Raw genomic sequence first — 15,907 nt, forward strand, 5'->3', positions numbered from 1 at the left:
TGCAATGAAGTTAATTTTGTCAAATAAGCTTAAATACATTTCAATTTTTTTTCTTTATAGTTTTTTTTTTTACACACATTAAGATTGTTTCCCCCAAAGCTTGTGAACAGCTTAATATAAAATGGGAAGCTTTGCTATTCAACCTCACAACATTTTATACAAATAAGGCTAAATCAATGAGTCAATAAGTTTAGATGACGAGTGCAGTATTTTAATTTTTCTAAAAAAAAATGTATGTTTAGTCATTTCAAAACCTTTAAAAAGCATAAACTGTCATACTGCAACAATCATCTTTCTATACTTCTTGTACTTCATGATATATTTGTGTGGTGATGCTTACGACTTTATACATTTTACATGAGACAGTGAATGTCACAGCGTCACATTAGTACTTTCACTTTAGTAAAGGATGTGACTACTTTCTCGGGAGAAATGCCTCAACGTGTCCTCCCCCTCTCATCAGGTGGGTTTCATTAATGGCTGCGATCAAAGAGTAGCATCCTGTCCTGAAGCCTCGTCTCCGTGCACGATGAGTGTGTGTGCCTGCAGAGCTTCATACCTGCGGAGGTGGTTGCTGAGCGCACTGTTGATCCTGGCTGCTGTGCAGCCCTCGAGTGCTGACTGTCCCAATTCATGCGTCTGCCACGTTAGGGCTGAAGTGCACTGCACCTTCAGATACCTGACCGCAATACCTGACCACTTCCCACCAGCTGTGGAAAGAATCAACCTCGGGTAAGTGATCCAGCTTTTAGCAGATTGTACAACTGCGTTCTCTGGGGAAGAATAATTATACCACATATTATATTTAAGCCACGGACTATAAGCAGTCAAAACACTAAGATTACAAAGAAACTACTGTTAGCTACTATATTTCTAGAAAGGCAGTTACTGGTAGTAAAATAAGCATCTGGCTTAGACTTAAATAGATGTTTAGATTGACTGAATAGTGTGACTAAAATGTGCAGCAACTTGCACAATAGCCAACGCTTTCTCGAGTGAACAGCTATCTAAACAACTAACCGAGACAAAATATTCTTTCCTCCTTTTTTTCTTCTTTTTTTCTTGCTCACACTTACACATAAATACATCCATACCTACAGCACACTTGCCACTCAGGTTTGGCTACTGCTAGCAGATGTGGTTCAGTCACCTTATCCACTTGTCTGGTGGTGGTAAAAGATTTTGTTCTATTTTTGTTTTGTATTAATTGACTCTAAAACCTTGTGTTAGTTTTATTAGTAAAGTAATACACGTCCGCAGTGCTCACCCACAGGTGTTTTCATTTTGTTTTGCCTGATTAGACCTCCTTTTAAGATGTCACTGAGCCAGAAAAGAGCATTTTCACAAGAGGCAAGGAACAGACATTATGACTTAGCTTTGGCAGATTTACACAAGTGTAATGAGCTATTTTAGCTGTATAATAATTCCCTCAAGGAGCGTCAGATCTGAAGACAAGCTATGGCTTCCTTGGGCAAGGATAGCATCACCACTGTTATTAGTAACACCTGTGCTTTGTCGGTTGTGACAAGTTGATACATGTCATAAAAAACATGATCGGAAGTTAAAAATAGTTGCCCTGTTCTCTCCTGAAATGAATTTGAAGTTGACTTTAGTGTTATTACACCCTCAGGGTTATGTAGTCTTGTACAGTCCTGCCTCATATTGCTTGTTTGAGAGGTAAAACTCAGATTTTTATACAATCAGGCAGTTCAACTTCCGCCTCTAACACAAAATACTGTACTTTTACTGAACAGCTCATATATGTTAAAAGTAAATGGACAGCTATGAAGTGATTTCATTCATATGATGTTAGAGATACAAAACTGTTGTAGAGTATTAGTGAGAAGGGATTTTGTCACATGTAGAAAACAGATTTCAAAGGGATTTATACTTGAGTATAAATCTTCTGTCGCTGGGACCAGCAACAAGTCCAAATGTGTCCCTATTAACCCTCGCCTACATTCACCTACAGGGGTGTTTTCACCTATTTTTCTAATAAGACCTCTTCTTATTACCATATATATGGTAAGGCTGTAAGAATTACGGTGACGTTATTAATTGACATTATTAATTGTTAACCTTCAAAAATTTCCCAACCTTCTGAGCAGAAATATTGAGTACTTCAATACCCTTGTGTGGTGGTTCAGGACCTTTAATGAGATACTTGTTTGCTAACATTTGTATTTCGTAAATCTACAAATTCAGTCATACTGATGATCATTAGGACAATTTAATGTCTCTTTTTCATTTCTGTGCTTTCAGGTACAACGGTATAACTGTCTTGAGAGAGAATGATCTTTCAAGCCTTGAGAAGTTGGAGCTGTTTATGGTGCACAGCAACACTATACACAGCATTGAAGACAGAGCTTTCCAAGACCTCAAGTCATTACAGGTAAAGTCATGTGTCAGTCTTTTATGGTCCGATTACAGTACTGGAAAATCAAAAGTATATTGGTGTATGACAAGCCTTCAGAAAATGCATGGTTCAGTTCAGTACGAGTGCATGATGACATAGATATCAAGAAAGTGCATCAACTGTATATAAGTAGGTTTTGTGTGCTTCTTATTTACTGTTAATGAGAGATGAGAATTTTTGACATTCTTGCAATTTTATTTAGTCTTGATAATGTTCATTTCAGGAACAAGTTGAAAATTTATTTAAGATAATATGATTACTAGGATTAAGTAAACACCTTTGCTATCAAATGGACTATGGAATGAAACATTCTGTGATCTAAACTTTCTTCTTACTCCACGAAAGCTGCTTCTTCACTTAGAATCACTAATAGACTCCACACCATATGGAGACACCTTTTTTTAAAAATAAAGTACACGTAACAGCATCTGTGCATTTTTTGTTTTATCCATGTTGCCAGCTAACATTCTTCAAAATAAAATTATTTTTTGCTTTACATTTGGATTTATATCAGTTCAGAAATCCTAAGACTTATGTAGAACTATGATGTAACTGTAAAGCAATGATAAGCAGCTGAACACAATCCAGCACATTTGCATCACAAATCACAGACTTGCAGACTGGAGTTATTTCAGTTCCTCTCAGAGACAGAGTTCCAAGCACCACAAGCTTCAGAAAAAAACTGTTACCGTAGAGCTTTTTGTTTTCCACTTTTTTTTTTCACTTACTTTTTCTAAACAATGATCTCAAGATTATTGGCACTTTTTCAGACTAGATAAACAGTTTGAAGACAATAATTACATTTTTGTGTATTTACATCACAGTCATGAATCATTACTGTTTTAACAAACTTTTCTCTCGCAGGTCCTGAAACTGTCACACAATAAAGTAAAGGAAATCAACAAAGAGACATTCAAAGGCCTGGACAGTCTGCTGAGACTCCACATAGACCACAACCACGTTGAGTTTATCAACCCAGAGGCTTTCTACGGCCTGACAAACTTGCAACTGGTCAATCTGGAGGGCAACCACCTTCAGCAGCTCCACCCAGACACATTCATCACACTGAGACACAGCCAGGTTTTTAAGGTGTCCTCAGTAAGAACCATCCACTTGTCAGACAATTTCCTGACCACTCTGCCTGCAGATATTTTCTCAGGCTGCAGTCAGTTGGAGAATGTCTTCCTCCATGGTAACCCCTGGATGTGTGATTGCCGTATGGAGTGGTTTTCCGTGTGGGCACAGAGGAACACAGGTGAGCGGTACACCTGCACTTTCTCTGAATTATTTCGAGAAATGTTAGGATGTAATATGCTTATAAGCGTTAAAAACCTCTCCTCTGTGAACTTTAGAAATCCATTTCTGCTCAGATGTTCAGTGGTATGTTTTTCTCCTTAAAACTGGTCGAGCATAAAGTGTTACCCCAGGCAAGACAGACATATCCAAGAGAAACATATTAATCTTTGCAGTCAACATTGGAGTCAGAAATCATAATGTTTCACCACACAGGCTGCAGAAAACTCTAAAGAAACAGGACAACACAAGGCAGTTTTTGATTCATGACTTGGCTATAGCAAAAGTCAGCTCAAATATTAGAATTTTGTCCAGTGATGATAATCTTTTTTGGTTCACACGTTTTACTATCAAATTTCGATTGAGCTGGCCTATAATGTGGAAACTGTAAATGTTCTCACTCCTTGCCACCAACTATACACTCTTAACACTTGATAATCATTTCCAGGTGTGCTGAAATGCAAGCGAGACAGGAGTTATCGGGGAGGCCAGCTGTGTCCTGTTTGTCAAAATCCTGCTTCTTACCACAACAGACCACTAGCCCTGCTCCACAGTGATGCCTTTGCTTGTACTAAACCCTGGATCAAACCCCATCTAAAGCAGAAAAACATTAGCTTGGAGGAGGGGGACTTCACTCCAGTTTCCCCCAAGGACTTCATCGCCCCCTTAGGCTCCATACAAATTAACCTGGCTGACCAGTTCTACAATGATGCCAGTCTGTCCTGCACTGTTCAGAGGCCCACTGCATTTGAGAACCTGACACAAACCTTAGAGGAGGAGGAAGGACACAATGTTACCGTTCTTACTACCAGCATGATTACATATTTGGTGTGTAACATTGACTATGAACACATCCAACACATGTGGCAAATCCTGGCCACCTACAGTGACTCTCCTATGAGGCTAGAAAGAGGTTTAATGCTGTCCAGAACACCCGAAATGGTGTACAGATATAGCCAAGTAAAGGAGAAAGGGGAAGAAAATATTGCAAACATTGTGGCTGAGATTAAAGCCTCTCCTTCATGGTTAATGCAGGGAGAAGTGAGCCTCCAGCTTGACCGTACTACTACCACCTTTTCCACTCTGCATATCAAGTACCAGTCTGTGGTGAAACTACGCGTGGAAAGTGCACCATCTAAAAGGGGCCACTATTCCTGGACCATGATTAAGAGAAACAATCAAACCAAGACTGAGCACACTGTGATCACAGGTGGGGATTCCTGACTTTAATTACTGATAATCTTGCTGATTAGTGATGCGACCTTCAGTAATACTTCAGTATTACAATTTACAAATCAGGGAGGATTATAATTCAGAAAGATTAAGAGTGTATTTTGTTTTAGTTTTCAAAAAACATAAATACTCTGATTAATTATTTACTTTTTAACATAGGTGGTGTGGCACAGTTGAGCTGTCAAATTCAGGGTGAGCCAAAGCCTCTGATGGAGTGGATTTTACCAGATGGAAGTAAGGTCAGAGCTCCTTATTCCAGTGAGGACAGGAGGATCATAATCACTGCTGAAGGGAAGCTAACACTTCGTGGTGCAGATGCCTCTGACACCGGACTCTACTGGTGCATTGCCACAAACTACCTGGATGCAGATATCCTCATATTTCGAGTGACAGTGCTTTCTCCTGATGTAGAAGAGGTGGAGGTTAATGGTCTTCAACTTTCAAAGTCACTTGGTGAAAAGCTGGTATTCGACTGTAGCTCCACAGGGAGTCCTGAGGCTTCAGTTTCCTGGATTCTCCCTGACCACTCAGTACTGGACAACTCTCAAGGGAACAGAAACATGTTTGAGAATGGGACACTGCTGATTAAGGGCCTCACAGCAAGGGATCGGGGATTTTATAGGTGTTTGGTTGCTAATCACCTGGGAGTTGACCTGCTCGTGTCTCAGGTGACACTGAATGAGGAAAGGCTCGAGGCTGAGACAGTCTTGGATAGTGAGGGATCAGGGATGGTGATGGAGGTCAAGGTGGATTCTACCTTTGCAGAAAGTACAATCAATCCCAATGAAAATCCCTCCTCCAGTCCCGCTGACAGAACTACTCAGGAATTCAGGACTATAACCTCAGATCGACCTTACCCTAGATCCAGATTTTTGGGCAGAGGAAGTTCAGGGGGTAGACTGGGACAGAGAAGGACAGGGGCAGCTCGGAACAGACACATTTGGAATAGCAGGGTCTTTGATAAAGCTTCCAGGACAGTTGATCCCGTGAAATTTGCTGAATTTCTGAAAAAAGCCCAGCATGGATCAAGGTTAAAAACTGGCACAGAGAATAAAACAGAACTAAAACATGAAAACCCCCACAGTCGTTTTTCTAGTGATGATGAAATTGGCTCTGGTGAGGGTCATAATGAAGACCATTCTATTGTAGTCCCGGGGATAGTAGAACCAACTAAAGAATCAATAACAGCACAGAAAGGTGAGAGTCATATTTTAACAGCAGGGGTGCAGCAAATTGTTGATGCAGAAAACGCATATAGCCATTACATTCAGTCAAGTAAAATGAAAGAAAATAAAAATACACCAACAACAGAGACTTATATGCAATCAGATTCTACACCAGTGAGGTCCATTTTCACTCACATGCCAATTCCAATTGAGACAACAGAGTTTTATGCTTTGGAAAAAAACAGTAATTCACTCCTGAACATACAGCCAGTCACTCTACAACTTACCTTGGCAGACACTGAACAAGAAACTCAACTCAAGTTTTCAGGAGAACCACCTGCAGAGACAGAGACATCCACTGGGGCGGTGTTAACTTTTACTACAGACCCTAATGTTACTCCAATGAGGGATGGTCCAGGCCCAATGGAACTTATCATCCACACAGACCCTGAAAGCCAGACCACATTCACAGCAATCACCACCACAGAGCGACAGAAGGACGAGATCACCTTTCACACTACCCAGACAATAAAATCCCCACGCCTGTCTGCGGGATCCACCATCATCTCCCAGCAGAAGATCCATATTATCCCACACAATAACAGCAGAGGAAGGGGTGGCAGACGGGTCCTCCATGGTCGTAGGAGGATAATAAAACCCAACAGGATCACTGACATACAGTCCTTCATCAATAGGCTTAAACAGCCCTCTATAAGGAAAGATGGAAATACCTCTGTGCCATACCAGATTGAATTGACCTCAGGTAAGACAGCCTGTTGTGATGCCAGCCATGATTCAGTTTGTGCTGCATGTTCCATGTATGACTGATTTCTCTATCAGTCTATGAATTTTTCTAAGTCTATGCATGTTTTTTTTTCTTTTGTCAGATTGTAATTGTGATGAAGACAAGAAGACAGTAAACACTAATGTGCAGCTCATTACACCCACTGCTTCCTCCAATCCCTTTCTAAGTAAAACAGAGAGACCTGCATCTATACAAAAGACTGCAGCTTCTTCCACAAATCGGCACAGTACTGCAAATGCTCCCTTCAGTCATGCTGAGTCTATAACATCTGCTGATGCTCCTGAAATTGATCCTACAGATGATCCATTTTTTACCTCAAATAAAGGACTGTCATCCACCACACCCACAACTACAACGGCATCCAAGGTTATTCGTGGAAGAATTCCATGGAACAGGCTGTTTGGAGGCAAAGAAAGGGAAAAGATACTGAACAGGTTAAAGAGGCCATCCACCCGAAGAAAAACTTCAACTATAGCTCAGACTACAACAGTGACACCAACCACAACCACTGCTGCTATGCCCACCAATAAGCCAATCTCAATTCCTGAATCTGAGACGAGATCCACTCCACCATCTGTACACAAGCAGCACAAAGAGAGCTTATTCGATGATGACTATGAAGGTGTAGCCTCTGCAGATTTTGAGTTCACAACAATGCGACCAAACTTTCAACATATAATTACGACAAGTTTACCACATTACCCCAAGTCTTTTACCACTTCTGAAACACCTGCAGAATTACAGACTCTGCCCTCTCCAGCTACCGTGAATGTACATTCTGTTGAAAATCCCGATGAAGCATTGTCAGGCTCTGGGAAAATACCTGATAATTTGCTTGTAATCAGACAGAGGCCTGGTGGGACAAGGGGAAGACAGGGGCAAAGAAGGAGGCCTTTTTGGGGCAGGAGGCCTTTCAGGAAACCTGGAATCACTAAAGTAATTCCTACCACTACAACTGGAGCTTCAACTACAGAGGAAACAACTATGGAAACTACAGTGAAAGCCACGACACAATTTCAACAGACTGTTTCCCTTCACAGTTCCTTGCACACACCATCAAGGGCTGTTTCCATTGACCAAACATCAGGGAAGACTGACTTATATGACAAATTTGACTGGACATCGAGCAGTTTACTGACCTACACTACCACCAAGACTCCTTTTATTGCTTCAACCACTTATAATCCTACCACTTCTTTACTGATACCAGTTACCACAAAACGAACTTACACAACAGCTCAGACCAGAATCCACAGTCACATCAGACCACCAATACAGAGGAAGAATGAAGACACCGTACGCAGGCCACCAATGAGAAGAATCAGACCCACAGCCCAAAGCAGTAGTGTCAGAGGCAGTGCAGATAAAGGCCTTATCTTTGACACAATGACCATCTTTACAGCTGAGCAAGGACACAACACCCATGATTCATACAACAAGGGAATGCATATCTCTTCTATTTATAATAATGTACCTGACAATAAAGGTACCACTGCTAGTACTCCTGGATTTGAACTCACTACAAAGACCTTGACAAGTAAGCCAAGTATAGTTGGTGGAAATGCAGCTAGCTTTACTGTTTTGTCCAACTCAGATGCTTTCTTGCCATGTGAGGCTGTAGGAATCCCACAACCATTTATAACCTGGAAACGCTTCTCCTCAAGCACAGGTACACACACAATTTAATCAATTGTTAAAAAATCTAAAGTTTCAGAACATTTTCAGGTAAATAGTTAAAATAAATACAATTTTTAAACATGACATATTTGAGATCTGAAAATACAATGATTAAAGAGCTTGATTTTATAATTTGGCTATTGTGAAATATGTGAAAAAAAATGTAAAAGATTTTTATTTAGCAAAAGCAGTGCTTATTCAGATTTTGTAAGTCTTCATGTTGAATGTGTTTTTTTTGCTCTCTCTCTTAGGAAACACAATGACTATTAAGGGAAGGATGGGCAAGTTTGAGGTGTTGAGCAATGGCACCCTGTCCATCCAGAATGCCAACATAAAGGACCGCGGCCAATATCTTTGTCTTGCTGAGAATGATCATGGAGCAGATAAGCTTCTTGTCACCCTCTCTGTGGTAGCTTACCCCTCACGTATCCTAGAGCCAAAAATGCGAGATATGAAATTTCATACAGGAAACACAGTGGAGATGAAATGCAAAGCCGAGGGCAGGCCCATACCAGTGATTTCCTGGATTTTGGCTAACCGGACCCAAGTCAGGGATCAGAACACAGAGAAGGGGAGGGTATCAGTATCTTCTGAAGGGACTCTAATAATTGAGCATGTGTCTGTGTATGATAGAGGTTTTTACAAATGTATCGCCAGTAACCCAGCTGGAGCAGATACTGCTACAGTCCGACTACAGGTGGTGGCAGCTCCACCGGGCATTGTTGAGGAAAAACGTCAGCAGCTAAAAGCGAGCTTGAGCCAAACCTTGTGGCTACCTTGCACAGGCCATGGCACCCCTCATCCAAATATTCACTGGGTTCTTCATGATGGATCAGTTGTCAAAGCTAACAGACGTGCCAGTGACCCAAGGATATCAATGTTAGAAAATGGAACGCTTCTCATAAAACATGTGACCTTTACAGATAGTGGAAAATTTGAATGTATTGCTACCAGCTCTACTGGTTCAGAACGAATGGTGGTGACTCTGACAGTAGAGACACAAGAGTCTGCACCTCAAATAGTAGAGACATCTGAGCCCATAACAGAGTTGTCTTATGGGGATCAGTTGAGTCTAAACTGTTCAGCAACAGGAGATCCTAAGCCAAGAATCATCTGGAGGCTACCTTCTAAAGCTGTTGTTGATCATTGGCACAGGTGAAAATACTCATCTAAGTGGCATAAATGTACAGAATAACACTAAAACATTTACAGAAAACATATCATTCAAAACTAAAGTAAACAATGAAAGCATTTTGGAGAGACAAGTAAATCTTCTCTTAATAATGTAAGGCTGTACTAACCAAATGACAACAAGTTAATGATTTTCACTAAAAGTCAGGAATGTGCAACTGTAATCTGAAGAAAAAAAAACACAAATGAACATCTCAATGGATCGTTTTGTCTACTAGTGATTAGTATTTTGTTGTCTTTTTCACATCCTGATCTTAGGTTACCTTTATATATCTCATTTTTAGTTTAGTGCATTTGATGTTTTTAGATGTCTTCATAAACCACAGAATTCTGGAGTAATGCCACAACAGGGTAATTATTTTTTAGATTGGGATATATATAACATAATTAAATTCAGTCAGATTAGAACTGAAATCACATAATTTGAAATGCAGAAAGCCTTTACAATGATATGTGTGTGCATGCTTGTATGTGTGTATCTTCTATGATATGACTCTTGTTTTATGCTGTGTAATTTTCCAGGATGGGCAGTCGAATTAAGGTTCTGGATAATGGTACTCTTATCGTTAATACACTGAGTGATAAAGATGCTGGAGACTATATCTGTGTGGCACGAAGCATGATTGGTGATGATCTTCAGCTCATGAGAGTCAGAGTATCAATGAAGCCTGCCAAAATAGAGCCTAAGCTTTATGGGAAGAAGCAAGTTTCCTACGGTAATGACTTGAAAGTTGACTGTAAAGCCTCTGGAGCACCGAAGCCAGAGATCTCCTGGGGTCTACCAGATGGTACAGTGGTCAACAGTGCTTTGCAGTCTGACGCTAGCCATGGAGGGGGACGAGCAAGACGCTATACTCTCTTTGACAATGGAACGCTTTATCTAAACCAGGTATACCATTGCATCAACTATAAGCTTGAATAAAACGTACAAAAACAGATTAAAGTTTAACAATAATTTCATGTGTCTTCAGGTTGGAATATCAGAAGAAGGAGACTACACCTGCTATGCTGAAAACCAAGTGGGAAAAGATGAAATGCACGTACATATCACTGTGGTATCAGCTCCCCCCAGGATACATCCACCTAGCCAGACCTATGCTAGGGTGAAGCCTGGGGATAATATTCGCTTTGACTGCGAAGTGTTTGGGGAGCCCAAACCCAAGATCTTGTGGATGCTTCCTACCAATGATGTAATAGCGGCATCAAATGAACGCTATTTAATGCATGTCAATGGTTCTCTGGATATTAGGGATGTGAAGCTAGTTGATGCCGGGGAGTATGTTTGTATGGCTCGTAATCCTGGTGGAGAAAACAGAAAAGTTTATAAACTGGACATAAATGGGAATCCACCAGTGATCAATGGCTACCGACAGAACAGGACTGTAATTAAAGATGTTGCTCCAAAACACTCCAGGAAACTTGTAGACTGTAATGCGGATGGTGATCCCACTCCAACTATCACATGGATTATGCCTGATAACATATTTCTTCCAGCACCATACTTTGGCAGCAGGATTATTGTTCACCACAATGGGACACTAGAGATTCGTAACGTGCGGCCTACCGATACAGCAGAATTCATTTGCTTGGCAAGAAATGATGGGGGTGAAGCAGTATTGGTAGTGCAGCTGGAAGTTACCAGCATGCTTCGAAGGCCAATCTTTAAGAACCCTTTCAATGAACGCATAATGTCTGGTATTGGGAAAACAACAGTTTTGAATTGTTCTGCTAATGGGCACCCAATCCCAGACATGATTTGGATTTTGCCCAATGGAACACAATTTACTGGTGGATCCAGCCATGACTCTCACCACCAACTAGGCAATGATGGGACCTTAGTAATCTACAACTCTCAGAAAGAAGATTCTGGGAAGTATCGTTGTGGTGCCAAAAATTTTCTGGGTTATATTGAGAAGGTAATAATTTTGAATATTGGGCAGAAGCCTTACATCCTGACAAGACCCAAGGGCATCATACGCAGCATGTCTGGGGAAGTCCTGTTCCTTCACTGTCTGTCTGATGGTAGTCCGAGGCCCAAGATCTATTGGACCATTCCTAATGGCCACACTCTTACCCGGCCTCAAGTACTAGGGCGCTACCAACTGCTAGAGAATGGCACCCTAGTTGTTCAGGATACTACTCTCCACGATCGAGGAAACTACATCTGCAGGGCTCGTAATGATGCTGGGGAGGCAGTGCTCACTGTTCCTGTTAGTGTCATTTCTTACCCTCCACGGATAACTACAGGGCCCCCTCCCAGTGTAAGGGTAGTATTTGGGACACCTCTCCAGCTGAACTGTGTTGCCTCCGGGATCCCCAAGCCAGAGATCACCTGGGAGCTTCCTGATCATTCAGTTCTGTCAGCAGCAGAGCAAGGACGGCCTATGGGTAGCGAGCTGCTTCACCCTCATGGTACACTTATCATCCAGAGGCCCACAGCATCAGACTCTGGCAGATACGAGTGTCTGGCCAAGAACCACCTCGGTACAGACTCCAAGGTCACATTTGTACGTGTAATTTGAGAAAGGACAGTATATTCCTATTGTCAATATTAACAGACACTGTTCTGTACCTTGTGTCTATGCTGTCTAGCACATGGATTTGTAAGAACTGAGGCTTGAGGAACATTATTAACAAGTCACAGATATGGATAAAAAAACTGATCACATGAAGACGTGATTATATACTGATATTTTTTTTAACTGAAAAACACATCTGGGGGTTACAAAGTTGTTATTATAACAACTAAATGGCTGGAAATTCATGGGTGGTTCTCAGTTGGGTCAGTTGACATGGAAGCAGAGTGATTGCTCTGACCAGACATTGAGTGTAGTATCACTACACTATAGTGTATATATCACTGTAGATACTATTACAGCACATATAGACAGGAAAAAAAAGTTTTAAAAGATAGACGGAAAAAAATCAAAGGGTTCCCAAGAGGGTTGTAATTCCCTTTGGACATTTGCCAGGTACTGTTGCTGTCATGGGTTTAGCTTTGTTACTTAAAGGCAAATTGAAAAGGCAACAGGCAGAGTATGTTGTAAAATATCTTTCAATGGCAGTTCGTTGAATTTTACTGCTCTATATAAAAAGAAATTAAGCTTGTCTTACACTGGAAGCATATCTGCATGGACAGTACCACACTTTCATATCAGATTCAGATTTCTATATTGTAGTTTTTCTATTTTCATGTCAGTTTAAAGCAGACTTCTTTATGTCGATTGGCAGCGCAATAAAAGTGACACAATGATACATTAATCTATTGTGTTGTATACAAGAATTTATAGTAATGTAATACATGAAGCTAATCTGTAATAATACAGTACATATATGTATATATACATATGTGTGTGTATTTTTAATATTTACTATTTCAAGGTATTGGTGAAAATATTTAATAAAAAGTAAATATTGCTTGTGTCATTAATGTTTATATTGGACTACTATTTCAAAATCACTTAAGTATGAAAAATGATTTACTTGTGGGCTAATAAAATGTTGTAATGAAGGCAATTATCAGGTTGTACCTCACCTCAGCAGTAAGTTATAGGTCTGGCTGTAGTTGAGATCTTACAGACAGAGTTTTAACTTTCCAGCTGTGAAAATAGTCCATCACCCAAACTTTTAGTGTACAGGACCCAAAGGAGAGCTTTTGATTTTTGTTGGTGATTATGTGCTAATTTTACTGCTCTCATATGAATGTATATAAAAAATAAAGAAGGGTTAAAGACAGAAGAGGAAAAAAGACTTTTATATCATTTAGAGATGAAAATGTTAGTAACTGATATGGGTTTAAGTTTCTGTTTAAAACCTTATATATAAAAACGATAGACCTCACGCAAGACAAATTCATGAAACTGAAAAAAAATAATGAGATGGCCCACAATATATTGATTTTTATTCTTTAACCACACTTGATTAGCAACTGTTAAAGAAGAATAAGTTGCAAGCCACTGTATCTCAAGACATGCACTTAATGCTTTAAGAAAAACAACTGGAAGCAATTTCACAGTAAATTGCACCAGTTGTGGCTAATGATGCACCTTCCTTTGTACAAGACCTCGTAAATTGTGCTGCCTCTTGGCACTTTAAGGAAAACAAGTTTGAAAAGAGAAAAACTTATTTAGACATAATGTGAAATGGTCTTGTTTGAATCCACGTCAGTGCATGTCATTGAGAGAATCCTGTTTGTATTTGTAAATATTTTTTTTTTCTTTATGAAGCTGATGGTTGTATCAGAAAATGTTCTCGATTAAAATATATCAGAACAACAGCCTCTCTGGTATTTGAGGATGAAAACCAACTTTAAACACAGCCAGTCAACAGGACACAATTAATTTGTTGTGGCTTTCGGTGCCTTACAGCTGCTTTTAAATGGAGACTCAAGAGAGGTCAGTGGTTATTTCTCAAATGTGTGTTCCAATAAATCAGTACCTTAGGTCTTAGGAAAAATACATTTTTCCAAAGTTTAGAACCAATCCAGAGCAGTGTGATATGACCCAAGCAAATATGGGGAGAGAGGGAATTGCCCTCCATAAACTCTGGAATGCAGGCTACTTGCTTCATGATTTGAGAGAAAAGTGCTTTCATATGTGAACTAAGCAATAATCAAACACAAATCCAAGTAGTTCAAAAGCACCACATACTCTTTAAATGGCCGTACAAAGTGAAAGAGTTTATCATTCACACCATGTGTCCACTGTGGATGGTGGAAAGTTTATTTTTTCAGTTCTGGCTTTTGTGATTCATGTTTGGGAAAGGATGGAGTTCACCTTACAATGACTTGGATATTCATGAGGATTATACACATATGGTTTTCTAATCTCTTTGCTTTTGGATGTTTGAGGGTGCAGAGTTGCAGAGTAAAAAATATATAATTTAAAATGTAGCCAAATTAAGAAGCTATTGAAAGAAGCAGCATTTGTTTCTTACTTTACCTTCATCAAGTCAAAATATTTACCTCTAAGCCACTGCTGGTCACAAGCTGCTGAAACGATGTCAGCTTGAAGAAATGCACTCCTACTGCCATTAAGCAAGAAGAATAAACCTAATGTGTTTTTTCCTAGATGAGGTAGTTTAAGCCATTGGCCACCTTGAAGATTGCAGAATGACAGTTAAGTCGTACATACTGCCATCAGATCATGGACCTTCTTACAATTTATATAGTACAATTTCAGTCTACAACTACCCTGCTTCTATGCTGTAGCGACATACTGTACATCAATAGAGTTCTTTAATCATCAATAGAGACTTTAAACCAATTCTTAGCTAATTTCCCAACAGTCAGCAAGATTGTCCATTAACACAGAAACAAATGGGAGATCGTGTCAGTTTAAATGCCACTCCAGCAGTTACCATTCCCTTTAAAAACTCATCTAAAAATATATATGACAAAAAAAATCTATTTGTGGTGTCATGGCTCGGTGCTAATTCTTCGCCCTTTTCTTCATTTGGGGATCTATGAAAATGCTAAAATGCCTTTCCCATGTTCCCCTCACACAATACAGACAAGTGAACAGGAGAACAGCGTGCTGGTTGGTTTCACCCTACTCTCCCAGCTATTCCCTTCTTTAAGGACACAACATGTACAGTAGTTTCTTTTTTTTCTCAGGTTTATCCATATTTTCATATTTGTGGAAGGGTTTTGTTTAGTGACAAATAGATTGTTATCTCCTGGTGACGTATCCCCAATCATGCATTTTCCAAAGCTTAAGAAAGAGCCCCAATAAGAAGTACAGAAGTTATGCCTTTAGATATGACATTGTGCCTTATTACAGTAGTAACAGAACACAATGACCCAGTTAGAGGGGCTGGGACACATAAACCATTATTCATTATGTACAAGAGCAAAATTACATGAGACATCAATGATATAAGTTACACATGTGCTTTTTCTGTTTAGACATCTAAAGATGTCTGAATTAAACATTTACTTTATGAATGATATGCTGTCTTTCGCACTGAATGTACAGCCTACGGTAATTAATCATGTACCCCCAAATGGCGAATATAAGACCAGATAGTTAAAGGGCGAGAAAGGGAGCAAGGTAAGAAAAAGGAAAGTTTACAGAGTGGATAAACAAGGGAAACCAGAGTAGACCAAGACATACTTTTGGTCTGTGG

At 39.9% G+C, this 15,907-nt stretch overlaps 1 protein-coding gene across 1 annotated transcript; it reads left to right on the forward strand.

Annotated features, from left to right (window-relative positions):
* Positions 1–468: 468 nt before the first annotated feature.
* Positions 469–13,965, forward strand: igsf10 (immunoglobulin superfamily, member 10). Its single transcript, XM_075473306.1, has 9 exons — positions 469–732; positions 2,263–2,392; positions 3,281–3,671; positions 4,158–4,919; positions 5,102–6,871; positions 6,996–8,582; positions 8,842–9,745; positions 10,304–10,670; positions 10,753–13,965. The coding sequence occupies exons 1-9, from the start codon at positions 530–532 to the stop codon at positions 12,301–12,303; spliced, it is 7,665 nt and encodes a 2,554-aa protein (XP_075329421.1). The 5' UTR covers positions 469–529; the 3' UTR covers positions 12,304–13,965.
* Positions 13,966–15,907: the final 1,942 nt, after the last annotated feature.

Source organism: Odontesthes bonariensis, chromosome 9, assembly GCF_027942865.1.
Source record: "Odontesthes bonariensis isolate fOdoBon6 chromosome 9, fOdoBon6.hap1, whole genome shotgun sequence".
Lineage (NCBI taxonomy): Eukaryota > Metazoa > Chordata > Actinopteri > Atheriniformes > Atherinopsidae > Odontesthes > Odontesthes bonariensis.

Coding starts and splice junctions, on each gene's coding strand:
- igsf10 (XM_075473306.1), top strand. CDS start 530: ATGAGTGTGTGTGCCTGCAGAGCTTCATACCTGCGGAGGTGGTTGCTG. Junction 733..2,262: donor GTGGAAAGAATCAACCTCGG/GTAAGTGATCCA, acceptor CTGTGCTTTCAG/GTACAACGGTATAACTGTCT. Junction 10,671..10,752: donor GAACGCTTTATCTAAACCAG/GTATACCATTGC, acceptor ATGTGTCTTCAG/GTTGGAATATCAGAAGAAGG.